The 17962-nt window shown below is 41.9% G+C and overlaps 1 protein-coding gene across 1 annotated transcript in view; it reads right to left on the bottom strand.

Annotated features, from left to right (window-relative positions):
* rufy3 (RUN and FYVE domain containing 3) overlaps window positions 1–17962 on the bottom strand; it is an 85420-nt gene that overhangs the window by 44580 nt on the left and 22878 nt on the right. The window contains exons 2-3 of the mRNA XM_084337999.1: window positions 16219–16392; window positions 13595–13712 (exon numbers count right to left, since the gene is read on the bottom strand). Of these exons, the coding sequence (XP_084194125.1) occupies window positions 13595–13712; window positions 16219–16392 (292 nt within the window). The remainder of the gene's footprint in view (window positions 1–13594; window positions 13713–16218; window positions 16393–17962) is intronic.

Below are 17962 nucleotides of genomic sequence, written 5' to 3'. Positions count from 1 at the left end.
GCGGATCAAGGTTCTACGGGCACTGTGTTCTGTACCTGGACTCTCCCTAGAAATCGTTGACCAGACGGGATACAGCCGACGGCTCTCCTACCCCCCCTACTGGCTTACAACCGGCGGGACCCCTGCAGTATATTATCCAGCTATAATCATTAAGTGACCATAGATATAATCCCCTAAGAGCCAGGTTGTATACTTGCTTCCTGTGTAACCAGAGATTGGACATTCAGTGTTGATTTGCATACGAGTACTCATTTGCCTTACAAGAGCATTCAATTCAAATCATAAATGTAATAAGTAACTATTATATGTACCTTTTGCTATATATTAAATATTTGACTATTACCTTTGTGTGGACCTGATTTCATATGTGGGAAAGTGTTCATCATACTTAGATATCGTGTACTGTATGGCCAGTAATTAAAGTACATAAAGCGGTAGTGGTTTAATGATACCATACTTATCAATACAGTCAGGGAATTGTACCCCTCAGTTACATCCAGTGTTCACTTTTTATAAGGTATTGTCTTGGTAAATTACCATAATCCTATACTGTGAATGTTACCAACAAACTCCTAAATGCACTGAAACAATGGTTGATTATCCTCCAGTGTTCACTTTTTATAAGGTATTGTCTTGGTAAATTACCATAATCCTATACTGTGAATGTTACCAACAAACTCCTAAATGCACTGAAACAATGGTTGGTTATCATCACAGTGTTCACTTTTTATAAGGTATTGTCTTGGTAAATTACCATAATCCTATACTGTGAATGTTACCAACAAACTCCTAAATGCACTGAAACAATGGTTGGTTATCATCACAGTGTTCACTTTTTATAAGGTATTGTCTTGGTAAATTACCATAATCCTATACTGTGAATGTTACCAACAAACTCCTAAATGCACTGAAACAATGGTTGGTTATCATCACAGTGTTCACTTTTTATAAGGTATTGTCTTGGTAAATTACCATAATCCTATACTGTGAATGTTACCAGCATATAATGCACAGCAACAATGGTTGGTACTGATGACTTGTCACCCAGTTTATTGAACATATTTTACAATAAAAATGTTCATGGCATCAAAGTTTCAAGTTTTCTGCATTGTAAAGTATTCTGTATTTTATAATAATGTTGTCTGGACCTACACCAGTAGTTATAACTTACTTGTTCATTAGCGCCAGGCATATCAATCAAATTACCAACAAAGTAATCAATCAATCAAACAAATCAATCTATGAATCAAACTATCAACAAAACAATCAAACATTCTATCAATCAAATGACCAACAAAGTAATCAATCAATCAAACAAATCAATCTATGAATCAAACTATCAACAAAACAATCAAACATTCTATCAAGCAAATTACCAACAAAACAATCAAACATTCTATCAATCAAATGACCAACAAAGTAATCAATCAATCAAACAAATCAATCTATGAATCAAACTATCAACAAAACAATCAAACATTCTATCAATCAAATGACCAACAAAGTAATCAATCAATCAAACAAATCAATCTATGAATCAAACTATCAACAAAACAATCAAACATTCTATCAATCAAATGACCAACAAAGTAATCAATCAATCAAACCAATCAATCTATGAATCAAACTATCAACAAAACAATCAAACATATTATCAAGCAAATTACCAACAAAACAATCAAACATTCTATCAATCAAATGACCAACAAAGTAATCAATCAATCAAACAAATCAATCTATGAATCAAACTATCAACAAAACAATCAAACATTCTATCAATCAAATGACCAACAAAGTAATCAATCAATCAAACAAATCAATCTATGAATCAAACTATCAACAAAACAATCAAACATTCTATCAAGCAAACTATCAACAAAACAATCAAACATTCTATCAATCAAATGACCAACAAAGTAATCAATCAATCAAACAAATCAATCTATGAATCAAACTATCAACAAAACAATCAAACATTCTATCAATCAAATGACCAACAAAGTAATCAATCAATCAAACAAATCAATCTATGAATCAAACTATCAACAAAACAATCAAACATTCTATCAAGCAAACTATCAACAAAACAATCAAACATTCTATCAATCAAATGACCAACAAAGTAATCAATCAATCAAACAAATCAATCTATGAATCAAACTATCAACAAAACAATAAAACATTCTATCAATCAAACCAATAAAACAATCTGTCAAACAATCAATCAATCAAACCATCCATCCATCCATCCCAGTCTAAATTGCTTTATAACACGTTCAGTACCTATTATCACCCCGCCGGCACACCTTTCATAAAAGTGCCTGTAACTTCTGTTCTAAATAATTTACCTCCACTTTTATCTTTTGTTGACGTTTTTTAACTTGTAATTGTGAACGAACGAAGACATGCAGAAACAAACGGTTTTTTGCATTGTGTACATCAACTTGTCGTCTTCAAATGAGCCCAACCATTTCCCCATAGTTATAATATAAAATATAGAAATAGCTCCGCTAAGATCATGAGATATGCTAGAATCGTCCAGGAATCCTGGCAACCCACAGTCATTTTCCGGATTTTTGGCCGGCACCCAAAGTGTTAACATTTACAGTCTGTCATTTTTAGTAGTATTATAATAATATACAACATTTACAACTTAATCAAGTGCAAACTTAAGTGTATAATCTGGCAGTAAAAATGTTTGATCATTTTTTAGTGAGTACCGAACAGCACTGCTTTTCCACTAATGCTTAATAGGGCTGAAACCATTATTCAACATTATTGACAAATCACTGGGTAACATTATCACGTCTCATGCCATCTCGTATCATTGCTATGCCGATGATACTCAACTCTTCCTCTCCTTTCCTCCCTCAGATATGTCTGTCCGTCATCTCCGCCCTGGATGACCACCAACCACCTTGTCCAATCAACAGTCATCTCCCGCCTCGACTACTGCAATGCACTGCTTGCTGGTCTACCGGCCACTGCCACCAAGCCTCTTCAACTCATTCAGAACGCTGACCAAAGTCAGCCCATGTTACTCCACTTCTTAGGGACCTGCACTAGCTCCCCATCGCCGCACGAATCCGCTTTAACACATTGGGTGCCAGAAACGAGAAATCTTGTTGTTGGCCGCCATGCGTTGAGTGCCAATGACGAGAAATCTCATTATTTAATCATTATTTCTTTTATTAGTGATATCCATTCATTTTTCATCCATCCAGCCTCACGTTATCATTGGGACTGGCTCTGATCTCGAAAAGGGCAAATACCGCCCCTATCGTCTCCCGGATGGTATTGAACCCATTGGATTGGAGTCAATGAAAATGCATGAGAAAAAAAAACAACAGGCTCTACATTTGACTTCTGAGCCATGTAACCTGAGACTATTGCATTCATTGAGGCAACCGAAAGCAGCGTGGATTATCTGTTTCGAGGTCTAACGTTGGATCAATAAACGCGATCGATATTTGGAATGGCGATCAGGAATTGGATTAATCTTTTTGCAGAACATCTGATGTGAGGTAAGGACTTTATTTTACCAGTCTTGGGGTAATCAGATGTTTTTTCACAGATTTCACAACGTGTCTCATATGTGTGTATGACATGTGTGTGTGCGTAACGTTAGCGCCAGGCAGGGCATAGATAATCGATTTTTCAGCCCGCTTCTCTAGCGTGCATAAGTACACATATACTATCGTTAATCTAGCGTTTATTTGAAAACGATTCATAAATAGGCCGAAAAATTACAACGTGTTTTGTGTATTCCAGTAAAGGGCTATTTTCGCGTATTTTTCTGGAATCACTAGAAATCTTCAAAACTATACTCGTATTCAAAACGGTATAAAACGGAAATGTACTGATGAAAAAACAATCCGTTTCGTACATGTTGACTGCAAGCAAGTCATTGATAAGCGACGGTTGTATTAGACACGACACGCCGACCTCCGGTCTAAGTCTTCTGGCCTCCTCAGACCTAAAATTACATTAGACTATTCCTTCTAAAAAGTTAAGAAAATATATATATTATTGCTACAGACATCCCAGAATAAATTGATTAGGACTGTTTTGAATTTATCTTCCCGTACCCATGTTGGCCGCTCCCAGTTCATAGGACTAAATTGGTTGTCAGTTGAAGACAAAATTAATTATTTGAAGCTGAGTATTACCCATAAAATAATGAACAGTTCCGTTCCAAAGTATTTAAAAGATTATTTTAAACTCGTCAGGGAGACTCATGACTATGCCACCAGAGCAAGTGGAACGGATATTGTCCCCTGTAGGATTAAGAGTGAGGCTGGGAAAAATACCTTCCAGTATTAAGCAGCTTTACAATGGAACCAGCTACCATCTCAGATAAAAAGATTGTCACGATTAGGTATTTTAAAAGAGCAGTGCCTTGCCGCCCGACAATTTTAAACTGAAGCAGTTTATTTTGTATATGTGTTGTTTTATATTGTAGTGCAAGAGTTATGTATTTTTTATCTTAAGTGTTTATTGGAATGAAATGTTGTTTTAACGTGTTTTCTGCACCTTGCTAAGACCTACCTGTGCCGACTATTGCTGTGACAGACGAGGACCACAATGGAAATAAGTCTCTGACTTTATTGTGTGATAATTCCTCAAACAATGCAATGCATGTGATGGTTGTGGCCCAATTGGGTTTTAAATCCTGTGTGTATTTTTAACATCTGTTTAAATAAATTCATTCATTCACCCAAACGGAAGTAAATGAACAACAAATAGTTTACGGGCCAACGCTATGTCAAATAAACTGCTGGCCGATACAACTTACTTGTAATCACTGTGTAATAACGACTGTGTTCATTAACTCTTAACGTGCAACGGCCCGGCCCCTCTTGAGGACGATTTGCCCACCGGTGCAACGTGCCACTTTGCCGACCTCTAGCGGCTCGGGTGTGCATATTTTTTAATACAATATATAGATGAAATTAAAACCCTATTTCGGTTCTCGAGTTACATGCCGATATGTGAGGCGTGCGCCGAAGTACACGGCAGACTTTTTATTTTTTCAAATACCACCCCTGACTTCCTCCTCTACCTCCGTCAATCATTTGGCCATCTTGAAAATGATTGGACAGGGTTGTAACTTGTAACCAATGAGTCTGGCTTTCCAATGATACTACACGTGGGAATGAGTGAATCAGGGATCTAGGTGAAAAGTCACTTTCTCACTTTTTACCAAAATCGCTGATAATCACTCATTTCTGAACGGATTTTTATGAAATTTGGACATGTACTACACAAGACTTCAGGATATGGGCCAGGGTTTCAGTTAGAAAAAATTGTTGCCGGTCTCAGTGTCTGGTAGATTTCAATCTACCGGACAAATGGGATCAATTCCGGTCAGAGTTTATTGAGCTTAAAAACAATTGATAGGCCTATATAAAGAATGACATCCTCAAGGCATTTATAATATTTTAACTTAAAACTAGGCTACTTTTGCGTATATACAGTCATTAATATATTCCAAATAAAATAAGTCCCTCGAGACTTCGTGCTGCTGCCGACTTGAGGTGTCGGTGGGCAGTCTGCCCGACATTAATAAACAGCAGTCTGTTATAATCACATTTTTATGAGCTAACGAATTCCGACATTTGTATTAATTATATCAAGCGAAGAACTGAGAAATTTGGCAGAGAGAGACGGCAACATTATCGTGGGTTTGCGTGATGAATATCTCCACCTCCCAACGACTTCAGTGCTGTATTTGCAAGAGCATGCAGCTGCAGAGCCGCAGAGCCAGCTGTGTTTTCAGGTCCGGTCTGGGGACCGCTCAGCAGCGCCCCCCACCCAACAGCTGAATTGCCAATGGCTGAATTGGAGTACTGCACAGTAGAATCCAAGGATATAAGAGAGGAGGAAGGAGGAACACGAGAAAAGGCGAGATAAAAACGACCCCAGGAGAAGTACAAAGGAGGGCGCAGGAGATGATTCAGGCTGCCATGACACAGTGGGAAGCTAGCATGATGCAGTGGGCAGCTAGCATACGGGCTGGCATCCAAGCCGAAATGCAGAGTGTGTTGGCTAGCCAACAGGCTAGCGCAGTAGCTAACCAGGAGCTACAAGCTAGCATACAGGCTAACGCAATGTGTTACAAAGGGTCAGATTAAACCGAATATATATATTTATTACTTGAGATATATTGTATAGTATTTGTATATCGTCTGATATCCCTTGTATATTCTTTGTACATATACACGGAATATCCCTTTACCTAGTACAGGCCAGACCATAATATTCGTTCTCCTATTGGACAGCGACCCCCTAGGCGCCATGGCCATACCCCCAATGTCTAGTTCAAAGTCACCGCTAGGACATGTCTCAACATGCCCAGGTTTGCGCAGTAATACGAGACCGAAATAAGGCTGGTACTAGATTATTCACCTTACGTATAAATACGGCGCAGGTGGATACAGATGCACTTAGTAACTAAAAGCAGAAGCCTTCACCACGATACAACGTGCTGTGAAGTGGGCCCGTCTTTGCCCCGAAATAGAGCCTTGAGACCGCGTGCGAATTGATAGCTGAAGTGTCAGAGTTTAACGCTGTATCGTCGAGTTCGACCTATTCTATTATTAAGTAATAGTCTATTATGTATAGTGTATCGTGCGGCTACCGTTCTACAGTGACCAGCATTACCAACGTTTCATCGTACCGAGCTAGTGTGCTTATCCAGGCTGGGCGGCCTAACCTTGTGCCGCCATCCGAGGAGCCCTAGACGAGAACCGTGTGGATATGTACACTGGATAACCTACACCGACGAATGCAGAGCCCTTTTCGGCTGGATTATATTGCTTTGGTCCTGTGGCTGCTGGAGCAGAGAACCGTCTACCCCCACTACCGTGTGGGATTTACCCTGTGAGGAGCCCCGTCGAGCCCGCCTCTAGGACTCAGAGGCTGGCTAGCTTTCATCCATGCTGCAGTGCATACCAGAGAATAGCTGTTGCTTTGTCTACGGACCAAGGGATTATTGCACCGTCTCCTGTACCTGGAGTCTCTTTATTCCTCGTTGATCCAGACTTTTGCTCCCGACAATTCCTCTCCCCTGCTGGCTTACAACCGGAGGGAACCCCCCTAGTATCTCCAGCTGACCTACGAGTGTACCTTATATAATTCTTATGCTACAGGTGGTATTAATTATCACCATCGTAATATGCTCATGGACTTACGCTCTTGACCTATTCATGCACATTCTTCGCCTTACAAGCGCGACTCTAATTCTCAATACTGTACGATAATATTGATGCTCTTCTAATAAATATTCCAAACAGGACTTTCTTTGTTAAGCCGTGTTATTGTGTGGGTGTTCATCACATATACCTGTGTACTGTATGGCCAGTAGTAAAGTACATAACTCAGTAGTGGTTTAATGATACCATACTTATTCAATATAGTCAGGGAATTGTACCCCTCAGTTACACAATGGCTATCCAAGCTAACACACGGAACATCCAGGGCAACATCGATGGACTCGGGGAGGAGTTGGAGAAAGGTCGGGGAATACAAGCTAACGTTGGATCGCAGCGAGGCCTGGCTGGAGCTGGAAAAAGAGCTGCAAGCTAACATGGAAGTTAACACGATGAAAATGGCGCAGCGGGAGATGCAAGCTAACGGGACGTTGGACCGAAGCGAGGCCTGGCTGGAGAGGGAGCTACAAGCTAACAAGGCCGGCGCGCGGACTGAACTCGATGCAAAGCGGGGTGTTCGGAGGAGCATGGAGGCTGGTTCGGGAGAGGTGAAACGGCCGGCCCCCGGGGGACGGACAGGGAGATGCTGGATACAATCAGACCAACCAGGACTCGGGCACCGAGGCCGGCCGGACCATCCGCACACGAGATGCAGGCGCGGAGGCCGCCCGGGCCGGCCAAGATGCGAACACGGAGGCCACACAGACCAACCGGGATCCGAGCACCGAGAACAACCGGACCAGCCAGAACTCGATTAACGAAGTTTCACACACCAAGCAGGACTCGAGCACTGAGTCTGAGGTCATACACACCAACCAAGATTCAATATAACATATGCATATTAGGGCTGGGCGATATGGCCTCTAAATGATATTGCGATATTTCCTCTAAAGCACTTAAAAATGCCCATTACATTTTAAAATAACATAAATGAAAGTGCACTCTTTGTCCATACCACTAGACTAGGCATTTTAAAATAACATAAATGAAATTGCACTCTTTGTCCATGCCACTAGACATTTTTAAATAACATAAATGAAAGTGTACTCTTTGTCCATACCAGTAGGCATTTTAAAATAACATAAATGAAATTGCACTCTTTGTCCATGCCACTAGACATTTTAAATGAAAGTACACTTTTTGTGCATAATGTCAAACAACAGGTCTGGTCAAAAAACGGTAAACTAAAAATTACTGCATTTTGTGCATGGTTGTGTCCTGTGTGTTTGTGACAACCAGTCAGTACCAACAGGTATCTAGAGGTTTTGTGCCAAAAACACAAGCCTATCAACTAGGGATGCTCCGAATGGGAAATTCTTGGCCGAAACAGATACCGAAAATAGGAAACAGTTGGCCGAAAACCGAAAACCGAATGCCGAAAATGATTAATATGAATATATATATAATGTATTTTTTATTTTTATTTTTTTTGCTACCTGATTATGGCAAAAGACATGATTATGGCAAAACTTAACTTAAATAATATTAATAATCACTATCATGGGCCCATAAAACATTTATTCAGCACTTTTGAATGCATACATTAATTCCAGACTGACTGCTGAAAGATTGTACAATTTAAACATTTTCTCTTTGCATACAACAAAATGTGCATTAAAGTCAAGTGCATTTTCTTTTCTCTGTAGGATAACTACAACAAGTGCATTCAGAACAAAGCCAAGGTGCTTTAAAACTGCATAAAGATCTGCATAAAGACACACACACACACACAAGAGGTGTTGATGTACTTGATGTTTGTTTGTTGTGTTGCATATTTGAAATATACTTCAATCAAATCAAATCCCCCCTCTTAAAAACAAAACCCTGTGTTTAACCTAGCCATCTATAAAACATCATGCTAAAACTGTGAAACAAATGGCATACTCCCCTAAAGAAAGAAATACATAGCAAACATGACTCAGTTATGCAATAGTGCCGCTGCTTTTTATTTGGTTAAAATCTTTTAGTTAATAAGAATAAAAGACTACAATATGACTACAACGATTTGATGACGGCTTCCTGTCCTCGCATTTCCATTTGCGGTTTAACGTTAAATTTTCAACAACAGATTGCTGCTAAATTAAACACTTCATGGAAACGGAGTAACGTTAACGGTATGTCGAGTTCATACGTGTAGTGTAGTATGAACTCGACATACCGTTAACGTTACTCCGTTTCAAGTGTTGCTGCCACCGTTGTGTCGCAGATGGATGGTACACTGTTAGCTCCGGCATAGCTAATCCGCTCCTAGAGACTATCAGTATCAACGGTCAATCACTCCATTCTAATGGACAAGCTAAAAGCAATTGGTTTTGATAGCTTATCAGTGAGCTGGATGCAATCCTACCTGGAGGGGAGAGAACAGATGGTAGAGGTAAACGGTACTCTATCCCCCCCCCTCACAGTGAGCTGTGGTGTTCCACAAGGAAGCATACTAGGACCGCTACTCTTCCTAATTTATGCAAATGACATGTCGTCAGCCTGTGACTGCAACTTGTTCCTGTTTGCGGACGACTCAGCCCTGCTGGTCTCTGACAAGAACAAATTGCAGGTTGAAAAAACCCTCAGCACGGAACTAGGCAAAATCTGCATATGGCTCGCTGATAACAAACTATCATTACACATGGGCAAAACAGAGTCCATTCTCTTCGGTTCAAATAACAAACTCAGCAAGACCGACGGATTCTCAGTTACAGTGGGTGACAATATTGTCACAAGGAAAGACGAAATTACCTACCTGGGTTCCATCCTAGAGGCAAATCTTTCCTGTGACAAAATGGCATCCAATGTAATAAAAAAAGTCAACCAACGAACTAGATTCTTGTACCGGATCTCCTCTCTGGTAAACAAGAATACCCTGAAGACTCTGGCAGGAGCACTCATTCAAGGGTACTATGACTATGCGTGCACCTCATGGTACCAAAGCACCTCAAAGGCGCTTAAAACAAAATTACAAACATCACAAAACAAACTGGTCAGACTACTACTTGACCTGAACCCGAGAACCCACCTCACCCCTGCCCACTTTGCCAACCTAGGATGGCTTAGAGTAGACGACAGAGTACAGCAACTTGCAATGGGCCTGGTCTACAAGATACACTATACGACCGGGGTGCCCATGTACATGTCAAAATACTTCCCAAAGGTCAGTGAATACCACAACCACTACACCAGAGGAAGCTCAACAAATCATGTTAAACCCAGATTCGGCTCAAACAAGGGACTAAACACGTTTCGCAATTATGCCACAACAATGTGGAACGCCCTACCTAAAGCTGTAAAGGAATGTGAATCCCTGCCCACATTCAAAACCGCTCTTAAAGAGCACCTACGGGAGGCTGCAATTCGAAACTGGCCACCGTAAATGCCCAAAACCCCCACCACCTCCTAATAGACAGTCTCCTCACCACCGCATGTATATATTCCCTCCCCGCCGTATGTATATTTCCCTCCCACCCACCCACCCCCTCCTAATGTACAGTCCCCTCCCCATCATATGTATATACGCTGTCAGGATCTAGGGGTAACAGTACTGTATATTTGAATACCGTTATGTCACAAATGTATCAGTACTAAATACCTATATGTCCATATGCCATAAATGTCATGTATGTTGTGTATGTCATAAATGTCTATATGAATTGAAAATGGGGGACCCTGATGGAAACAAGACAAACGTCTTTCTCAGGTCTGCATCCCCTTAACAATTGTATGTATTGAGCCGTACTGTATTGTACCCATTCTGCAATCTGTTAAATAAAGTTTTCATTCATTCATTCATTCATCTGGCTTGAGGGCTGCCCGGTGGCATGTAACTATGTTGCCACAGGTACTAAATAATCGTTCCGATGGGGAACTGGTGGCGGGCTGTTTCAGAATAAATAAAATAAATAACTCGCTAAACTCTTCTTTCACATATCCTCTTTCCCCGTCTCCTCCAAACAACATGTGCACTGACTTGGCACCGCCTCTCTGTGTGTGTGTGTGTGTGTGACGTAGTGTGGGCGCGCCGCGGGTGTGTGAGAGAGAGGAAAGCAGGAGTCTGCACGCTGCAGCGCTTCTCGAGGAAAGCACTGCGAGTGTCCTCTCGGCCGCAGCGCCATATAAACTGACGCGACAACATATACTCGATGTTCGCGATATAGTACAGTACTACATCTCATGTAGAACAATCCGCGATACATCGAGTATACTCGATATATCGCCCACCCCTAATGCATATAATTAGATAGTGAATGGAGGTTATGATCCAAGACACACGGCAGACAACACACAGACCACTGGGAATACAGACAAGGTAAACACATTAGTTGGGAAAATTGGGACTTGATTCGGGACATATAATACAAATAACACGTACTGGACTAAACTGTGGACACAGGCACACATGACACACAGCTATGGGGTCGGGGAACATGGGGAATCACATTCGGAGACCTGACCGGGAGCTCAGGAAATGTACTATCATATGAAAGATAAGAATTCAAATAAAATGTTGGACAATAATAGGGACATTGGAGAATCCCCCCAGGAGATATCCGTCGTTATAGGAGGGGGCCTCTCCAGGAGAGCCTTACCCCTCCAACGGGGGTTAAACAGGGTTAAAAAGAACTACCTGGGAAGTGCCAATTGTCTTTAGTCTTCTTTTATATTATTTCTTCAGAGTTGTGTTAGAATAGCAGTTGCTTTAAATGTGCACATGGACAAATATGAAGGGACAAGAATTCAAAATGTTGGACATGAAGAGAGGCTTGGAGAACCTTCTTTGGGAGGTATCTCAGTCTCTGGGGGGGGGGGCTTCTCCAGTGGGAGGGCTGATCCCCCTCCAAACCGCCAACCGGGGAAAGAGTGCGAAATATAACCATTTATATTCATGTCATTTTTTCTTATTGTGTTTTGTTCGTTTAGTTTCATAAATGTAGGCGGTGATGTCGGTGACATGGGAGGTACAGAGGTGGGCAGGCTGGGTTCAGTGGGGGGGGGGGGGGGGGGGGGGGTCATCGTTCCGGCGGTTCGATCCGGGGGAGGGGGGGGCCTTGCGTGTTGTGGGATTGGTGTGGGGGGGTGGGGTTTCCTGGGGTCCTCGGCCGCCATGGCCGGGCGGTCTGGTCTCCGGGCCGGGGGGGCACCGGGCTTGGGGTCGCGGGGCCATGGAGGCGTGGTGCTTAGGCCTTCTGCGGGCCTGGGCTTGGGGCGCTCATGGGCCGGGGGCCTGGCGGTCGGGCGGGGGCGGGTGGGAGCTCGGGAGGCTCGGCTCCGCGCATGGTGGACCAGGATATGGGGGTGTTCTGTCTCTCGGGGAGGAGGGCGGGAGGGAGGGGTTTCTCTCGGGGGATCAGAGCGGCTGGGCTTTGCCCGGCGGGGCCCTGTGTGTTGGGAGGACGATGGGCGAGGGGTGGGGCTCTCGGGGGCATGGGAAATAGCGGCTTGGCTCGGTGGGGGGGGGAGTCCCCTATCCTTTCCCCTACTGGGCCTGGCCCAATTGATTCAAGGGACCCGTGTCACTGGGGGCCCGGCTGCGAGCGCAGCGGCCTGGGATATGGGGGGCTCCAATGGGCTTAACTCAGGGGGGGATGTACAGGGGTCTGGATGGCTGAACGAGGCCATATTCAAGGGACCCATGTCTGTATGTTGTTATGTTATGGATGTCACTGTAAATATTGTGTTGTATGTCTATAAATGTTAAATAAAAATTTAAGTTAAAAAAAAAAATAGGTTAACTTTCACAATAACGTTATGGCATGTCAAGGTGCAGTCAACCAACCCTACTGCTTCCAGCTGCTTATTCCAGCTCAAACATGTGCACTGGCTCACTGACACTAATGAGGTATCTCAAACATGCGTACTGGCTCACAGACACTGATGAGGTATCGAATGACATTCCAAATGTCTATACCACAGCATTTTTTCGATACTCGATAGTATTGAAGCAATTTGATTGATACCATAAAAGTATTGCATTTCGATACCCAGCCCTAATCACGAAATTCGATAGATTGGGCGCCTTGGGTAAAACTAGATTCACGTCACCTGTGACGTAGCCTGAAACTCCCCAATCAGGTCTCTGACATCAAGGCCACCTAATCATCCCTTCCCCTTAAATTGGCTGTCAATCCCTGTCTCCTGAGCCATTCAGCCATTGTGTAGTGTGATGTGTGCCAGTGTATGGCAGCCATTGAGCCTGTGTAGCCTAAGGTTGGGTGCTACCAGTGGTGGTGAAGGAGGCAATTTCCACCCTATGGTGTAAAGTGCTTCGAGTCTGAGAAAAGTGCTATATAAATGTAATGAATTAATTATTATTAATTAAACTCAGAATGTTTAGCCAAAGTTAGCAGACTACAATGACTGGGGGTCGATGGGGGAACGTAGTAGAACACACTTACTTGAGGCCAGGTAGGTCTTTCACACTCGCTGTGATCTCTCCTGCCTCTGGGGTCAACTTCTCCACCAGCTCCAACGCCCCCCAGAATGACTTGTTCTGACCCAGGAACGTCTTCTTAGCTGATGGTTAAAAGGAAATGGATTTCAGTTACAGAATAGAGGCACAAGGAGTATATCTGGATTTCAGGTGGTAATGGATGGACTGGGGAAAATGTAACCCTTTCACTACCACACTACATAGGGTTAACCCTTTCACTGCCACACAACAAAGGGATAATTGGGTAGTGGGTAGTGAAAGGGTTATCCTTCTGTAGTGTCAGTGAAAGGGTTAACCCTTTGGTAGAGTGGTAGTGAAAGGGTTAAGAGGGATCGTCCACATTTTTTATAAGCCAGCCTTTCAACATGTGTGTTTTATGGCACACTGGAAGCAGATAATATTAGCATTAGTGCTAATCATACAGGCAGGAAGCATGTTAAGATTTAGTTGCTAAGCATCAGTCATGCCTTATGACCCACACTGCCACTAGCCGGCTTAGCATAACATATTGTGCATTTCTGATATTGAAGCAGGCGTTTGCCTATTCATTTTCCAAGACGCAAAGTAAGTATAGAAACTATAAACCAGAGAAGTACCTTGAGAAAACTGGAAGCTAGTCGATATGGTTGGGTAGCGGTTCCAACATTGTCTGTATTAGACTAGATCCAGACTAGATCCAGACTAGATCCAGACTAGATCCTGACTAGAACCAGACCCAATCACTACACTGATTTCGGTGCCTCATTGTGGTATCACGCCTCATGAATAACAATCATCCATCGCCCTATTATTTTCTCTCACCTGATGTGTTGGCATGGTTTTTATTAAAGAATATAAATAGGGTTGATTTTGACAACGTAGAGGAACCAACACTGTTGTAAAGTATCTGTTTTGGCACAAACTAGGGATGCACCGAAATTTCGGCCACCGAAAGTTTCCGGCCGAAAATGGCCAAAAATTAGTTTTTTCACCGAAAATATATCACCGAAACAGAAACAACCTGTAACCTAACGCGTGTTGTTGTGATGATGTCATCAAAACGCGGATTCAGTCATTACATGCGCGCAGTGAACTCTTCAGTCCTGCGTGATACTGTTTCTATGTAAACTCCGCGCGCAACGAGTCCAATAAATGCGTCTTTAACATGCTTTATCCTTATTTACTATATGCCCGTCGCGGTTAATCACTGAGTGATCTAATATGCATATTATTCAGAGCGAGAGGGGGAGGGATTGTGTTTCTCACATTGACGCTGTCTGTCGCGCGTCTACTGTGCCAAAGTCAAGAGAGCACGTTCATCTGGGGACTAGAAAGGTGCGCTCAGTAGAGCACAGATGTCTCTCTCTCTCTCTCTGATTGATAACTTTATTAACAGATTGCAGAATGGGTACAATACAGTACAGCTCAATACACACAATTGTTAAGGGGATGCAGACCAGAGAAAGACTTTCGTCTGGTTTACATCAGGGTCCCCCATTTTCAATTAATCAGGACATATATGACATACATGACATACAGATAGACAGTACTGCTACATCTATACATTTATGACATACCAGATTTGCAAATACAGTACTGTTTGTGATACAAAAAGACCCATAATAGTGATTTATTATTTAAGTTAAGTTTTGCCATAATAATATATATTTCCATAATCAGGTAACTGAACAACATTGGTAAAAAAAAATCTATTCTATGAATCATTTTCGGCCTTTCGGCATTCGGCCAACTGTTTCCTATTTTCGGTATCGGTTTCGGCCAAGAATTTCCCATTCGGTGCATCCCTAGCACAAACGATACCTGTCCCAAACCCTACAAATCAGCAGACAAACACAAAGGCCAGACCAGTTACACAACGACACAATAATCCCTCAAGTAACCCAATAAACTACTATAAGAGGTAGTACGGTAATTTTGTGTGCGTCCGTTAGGAGAAATGGGCTTATTGTGGTGGAGATATTTATCAAGTCAATGTAGGCAGGTATGCAATAGGCTGGCAATCAAGTAGTTATGACAGAATGATATGTTTCATACATACTTTTTAAGCCGTGCTTCAGACAGTGAGTGAAGGTGCTCCCATAGTCGAGCAGACTGTACACAGAGCAACTCCGCTGAGGTCCGCGCGGACTCAAAGGGAGTCAAAGCAGACCCACAGCAGAGTGCAAAGTGCGAAGCTCCTATTTTCTGACGCGCGGACGTCCGCTGAGATCAAAAGCTCAAAGAGTCCGCGCGGACCTCCGCGGAGTCTGCTCTGTGTACAGTCTGCTCGACTATGGGAGGGCCTTGAGTGTTTCAAACATACTTTTTAAGCCATGCTTCAGTGAGTGAGTGTTTCAAACATACTTTTTAAGCCGTGCTTCAGTGAGTGAGTGTTTCAAACATACTTTTTAAGCCGTGCTTCAGACAATGAGTGTTTCAAACATACTTTTTAAGCCATGCTTCAGTGAGTGAGTGTTTAAAACATACTTTTTAAGCCGTGCTTCAGTGAGTGAGTGTTTCAAACATACTTTTTAAGCCATGCTTCGGACAATGAGTGTTTCAAACATACTTTTTAAGCCGTGCTTCAGACAATGAGTGTTTCAAACATACTTTTTAAGCCGTGCTTCAGACAGTGCTCCATCACAACAAAGAACTGCTGCAGGGGTGCATAGTCGGAGTCCAGCGTGCGGCCGAGGTTCAGAGCCGACTCGATCAGGCCCTTGATGCTCAGCTTGGCCATGTTCATCAAGTTAAGCCTTTCGATTGCGATGGGATCCTTGGGATCTAGAAAGAGAGAAGAGGGAAATAAATCAATCAAGTGTGACCTGGTGCAAAGTAACTTTATACCCAGGCAACAAAGAGTTAAAAAAACAAACATACAGTATCTATCAAACAAACTATTGTTATACCAGACAACAAAGAGTTAAAAAACAAACTATCAAGCAAACTATTGTTATACCAGACAACAAAGAGCAAAAAAAAAAAAAAAAACGATCATTCTACCCAGGCAACACATACTCTATATACTTAAGCTCATTGGACCTCATTCACTAACTCAATTACGAAAAGGTTATGAAGAAGTTCTTGGGCCAGTTCTGGCATTCACAAACGGATTCTTATCTGGGATTCGTTCTTAGCTAAGAACAGGTTTTAAGAATGCGGAAAAACAGTCGTAGATAGGCCAGATTGTGTTCTTAAGGGCTTAATTTCATTTGTGAGAAATCATTGGTGATTGCGTTCACATAGATTCTAGGGGTGGGAATCGCCAGAGACCTCACGATACGATACTATGGCGATACTTGCGTCACGATACGATAGTATCACGATACTAAATATATCGCGATACGCTGAGTATTGCGATTTTATTTTTTCAAATTTTATTTATTACCTTTTTTCAACTGCAAAGTAAAACTTTGTCAACATGTTTTATCTAATAAAATAAAGTTCAGTCTGTTCATCTCACTTCAATAATTTTTATTGCAGAACATGGTATTTTCTCAAGCAGACAGATGTAAACACTGTAATCTTTGTTGCATGTACCTGACAAACTGAACTGTTTGTATTACAGTCATATTCCAACTTAACTGAATGCACATGTGTGTGTGTGGACTACAGTACTATTACAGGTATTGAAATGAACAATGCAACTTCCTTATACAAAAAAAAATATTATGAATAATTAAATATCGATACTTGCCGTCCCTGTATCGATACAGTATCGCCACGCAAAGTATCGCGATACTACTATGTATCAATTCCCCCCCCCCTCCCTAGTCATTCTACAGACATTTATAGTCATGATTCAACAAGGCATCGTGATGTCCTAAAATAAATAAAAGCACTACACAAACACTGCAACTGGCAGTGAACATTTTTATAAATAAGAACTAAACTCAATTGCGTGGATAGCTATAGTGGAATATAGGGCTGCACGATTTTGGGAAATAATCTAATTGCGATTTTTCTGACAGATATTGCAATTGCGATTACATTTGCGATTATAATAAAAAATTTAAATAAGCAGCCCCACAAAGGTTTATTGTAAAATGTGGCTTGCATCTGGCCTACGCGGTGGGTCTTTTCGGGACACAGAGCCTGAAAATGTTTATTTTTACCTGGGAATCGATACCGGTACCCAACGGTACCTTTTTTTCTGTACTTTACTCTCCCTCTCTGAAGTCTAAACTTCACAACACAATCTAAAACCCCTTACCTCCCTCTCCCAAACTTGTATCTCAATGGGACTTCCTGGTTAAAAAAAAAAAAAAGGAAAAAAAAAAAAAAAAAAGGAAAAAAAATTGCATCATTCCAAATCGCGATTTTGATAAAAAATCGATTAATCGTGCAGCCCTAG

Source organism: Notolepis coatsorum (genome assembly GCF_963971535.1).
Source record: "Notolepis coatsorum genome assembly, chromosome: 2".
Taxonomy (NCBI): Eukaryota; Metazoa; Chordata; class Actinopteri; order Aulopiformes; family Paralepididae; genus Notolepis; species Notolepis coatsorum.
This window is presented reverse-complemented; position numbering and strand designations above follow the sequence as displayed.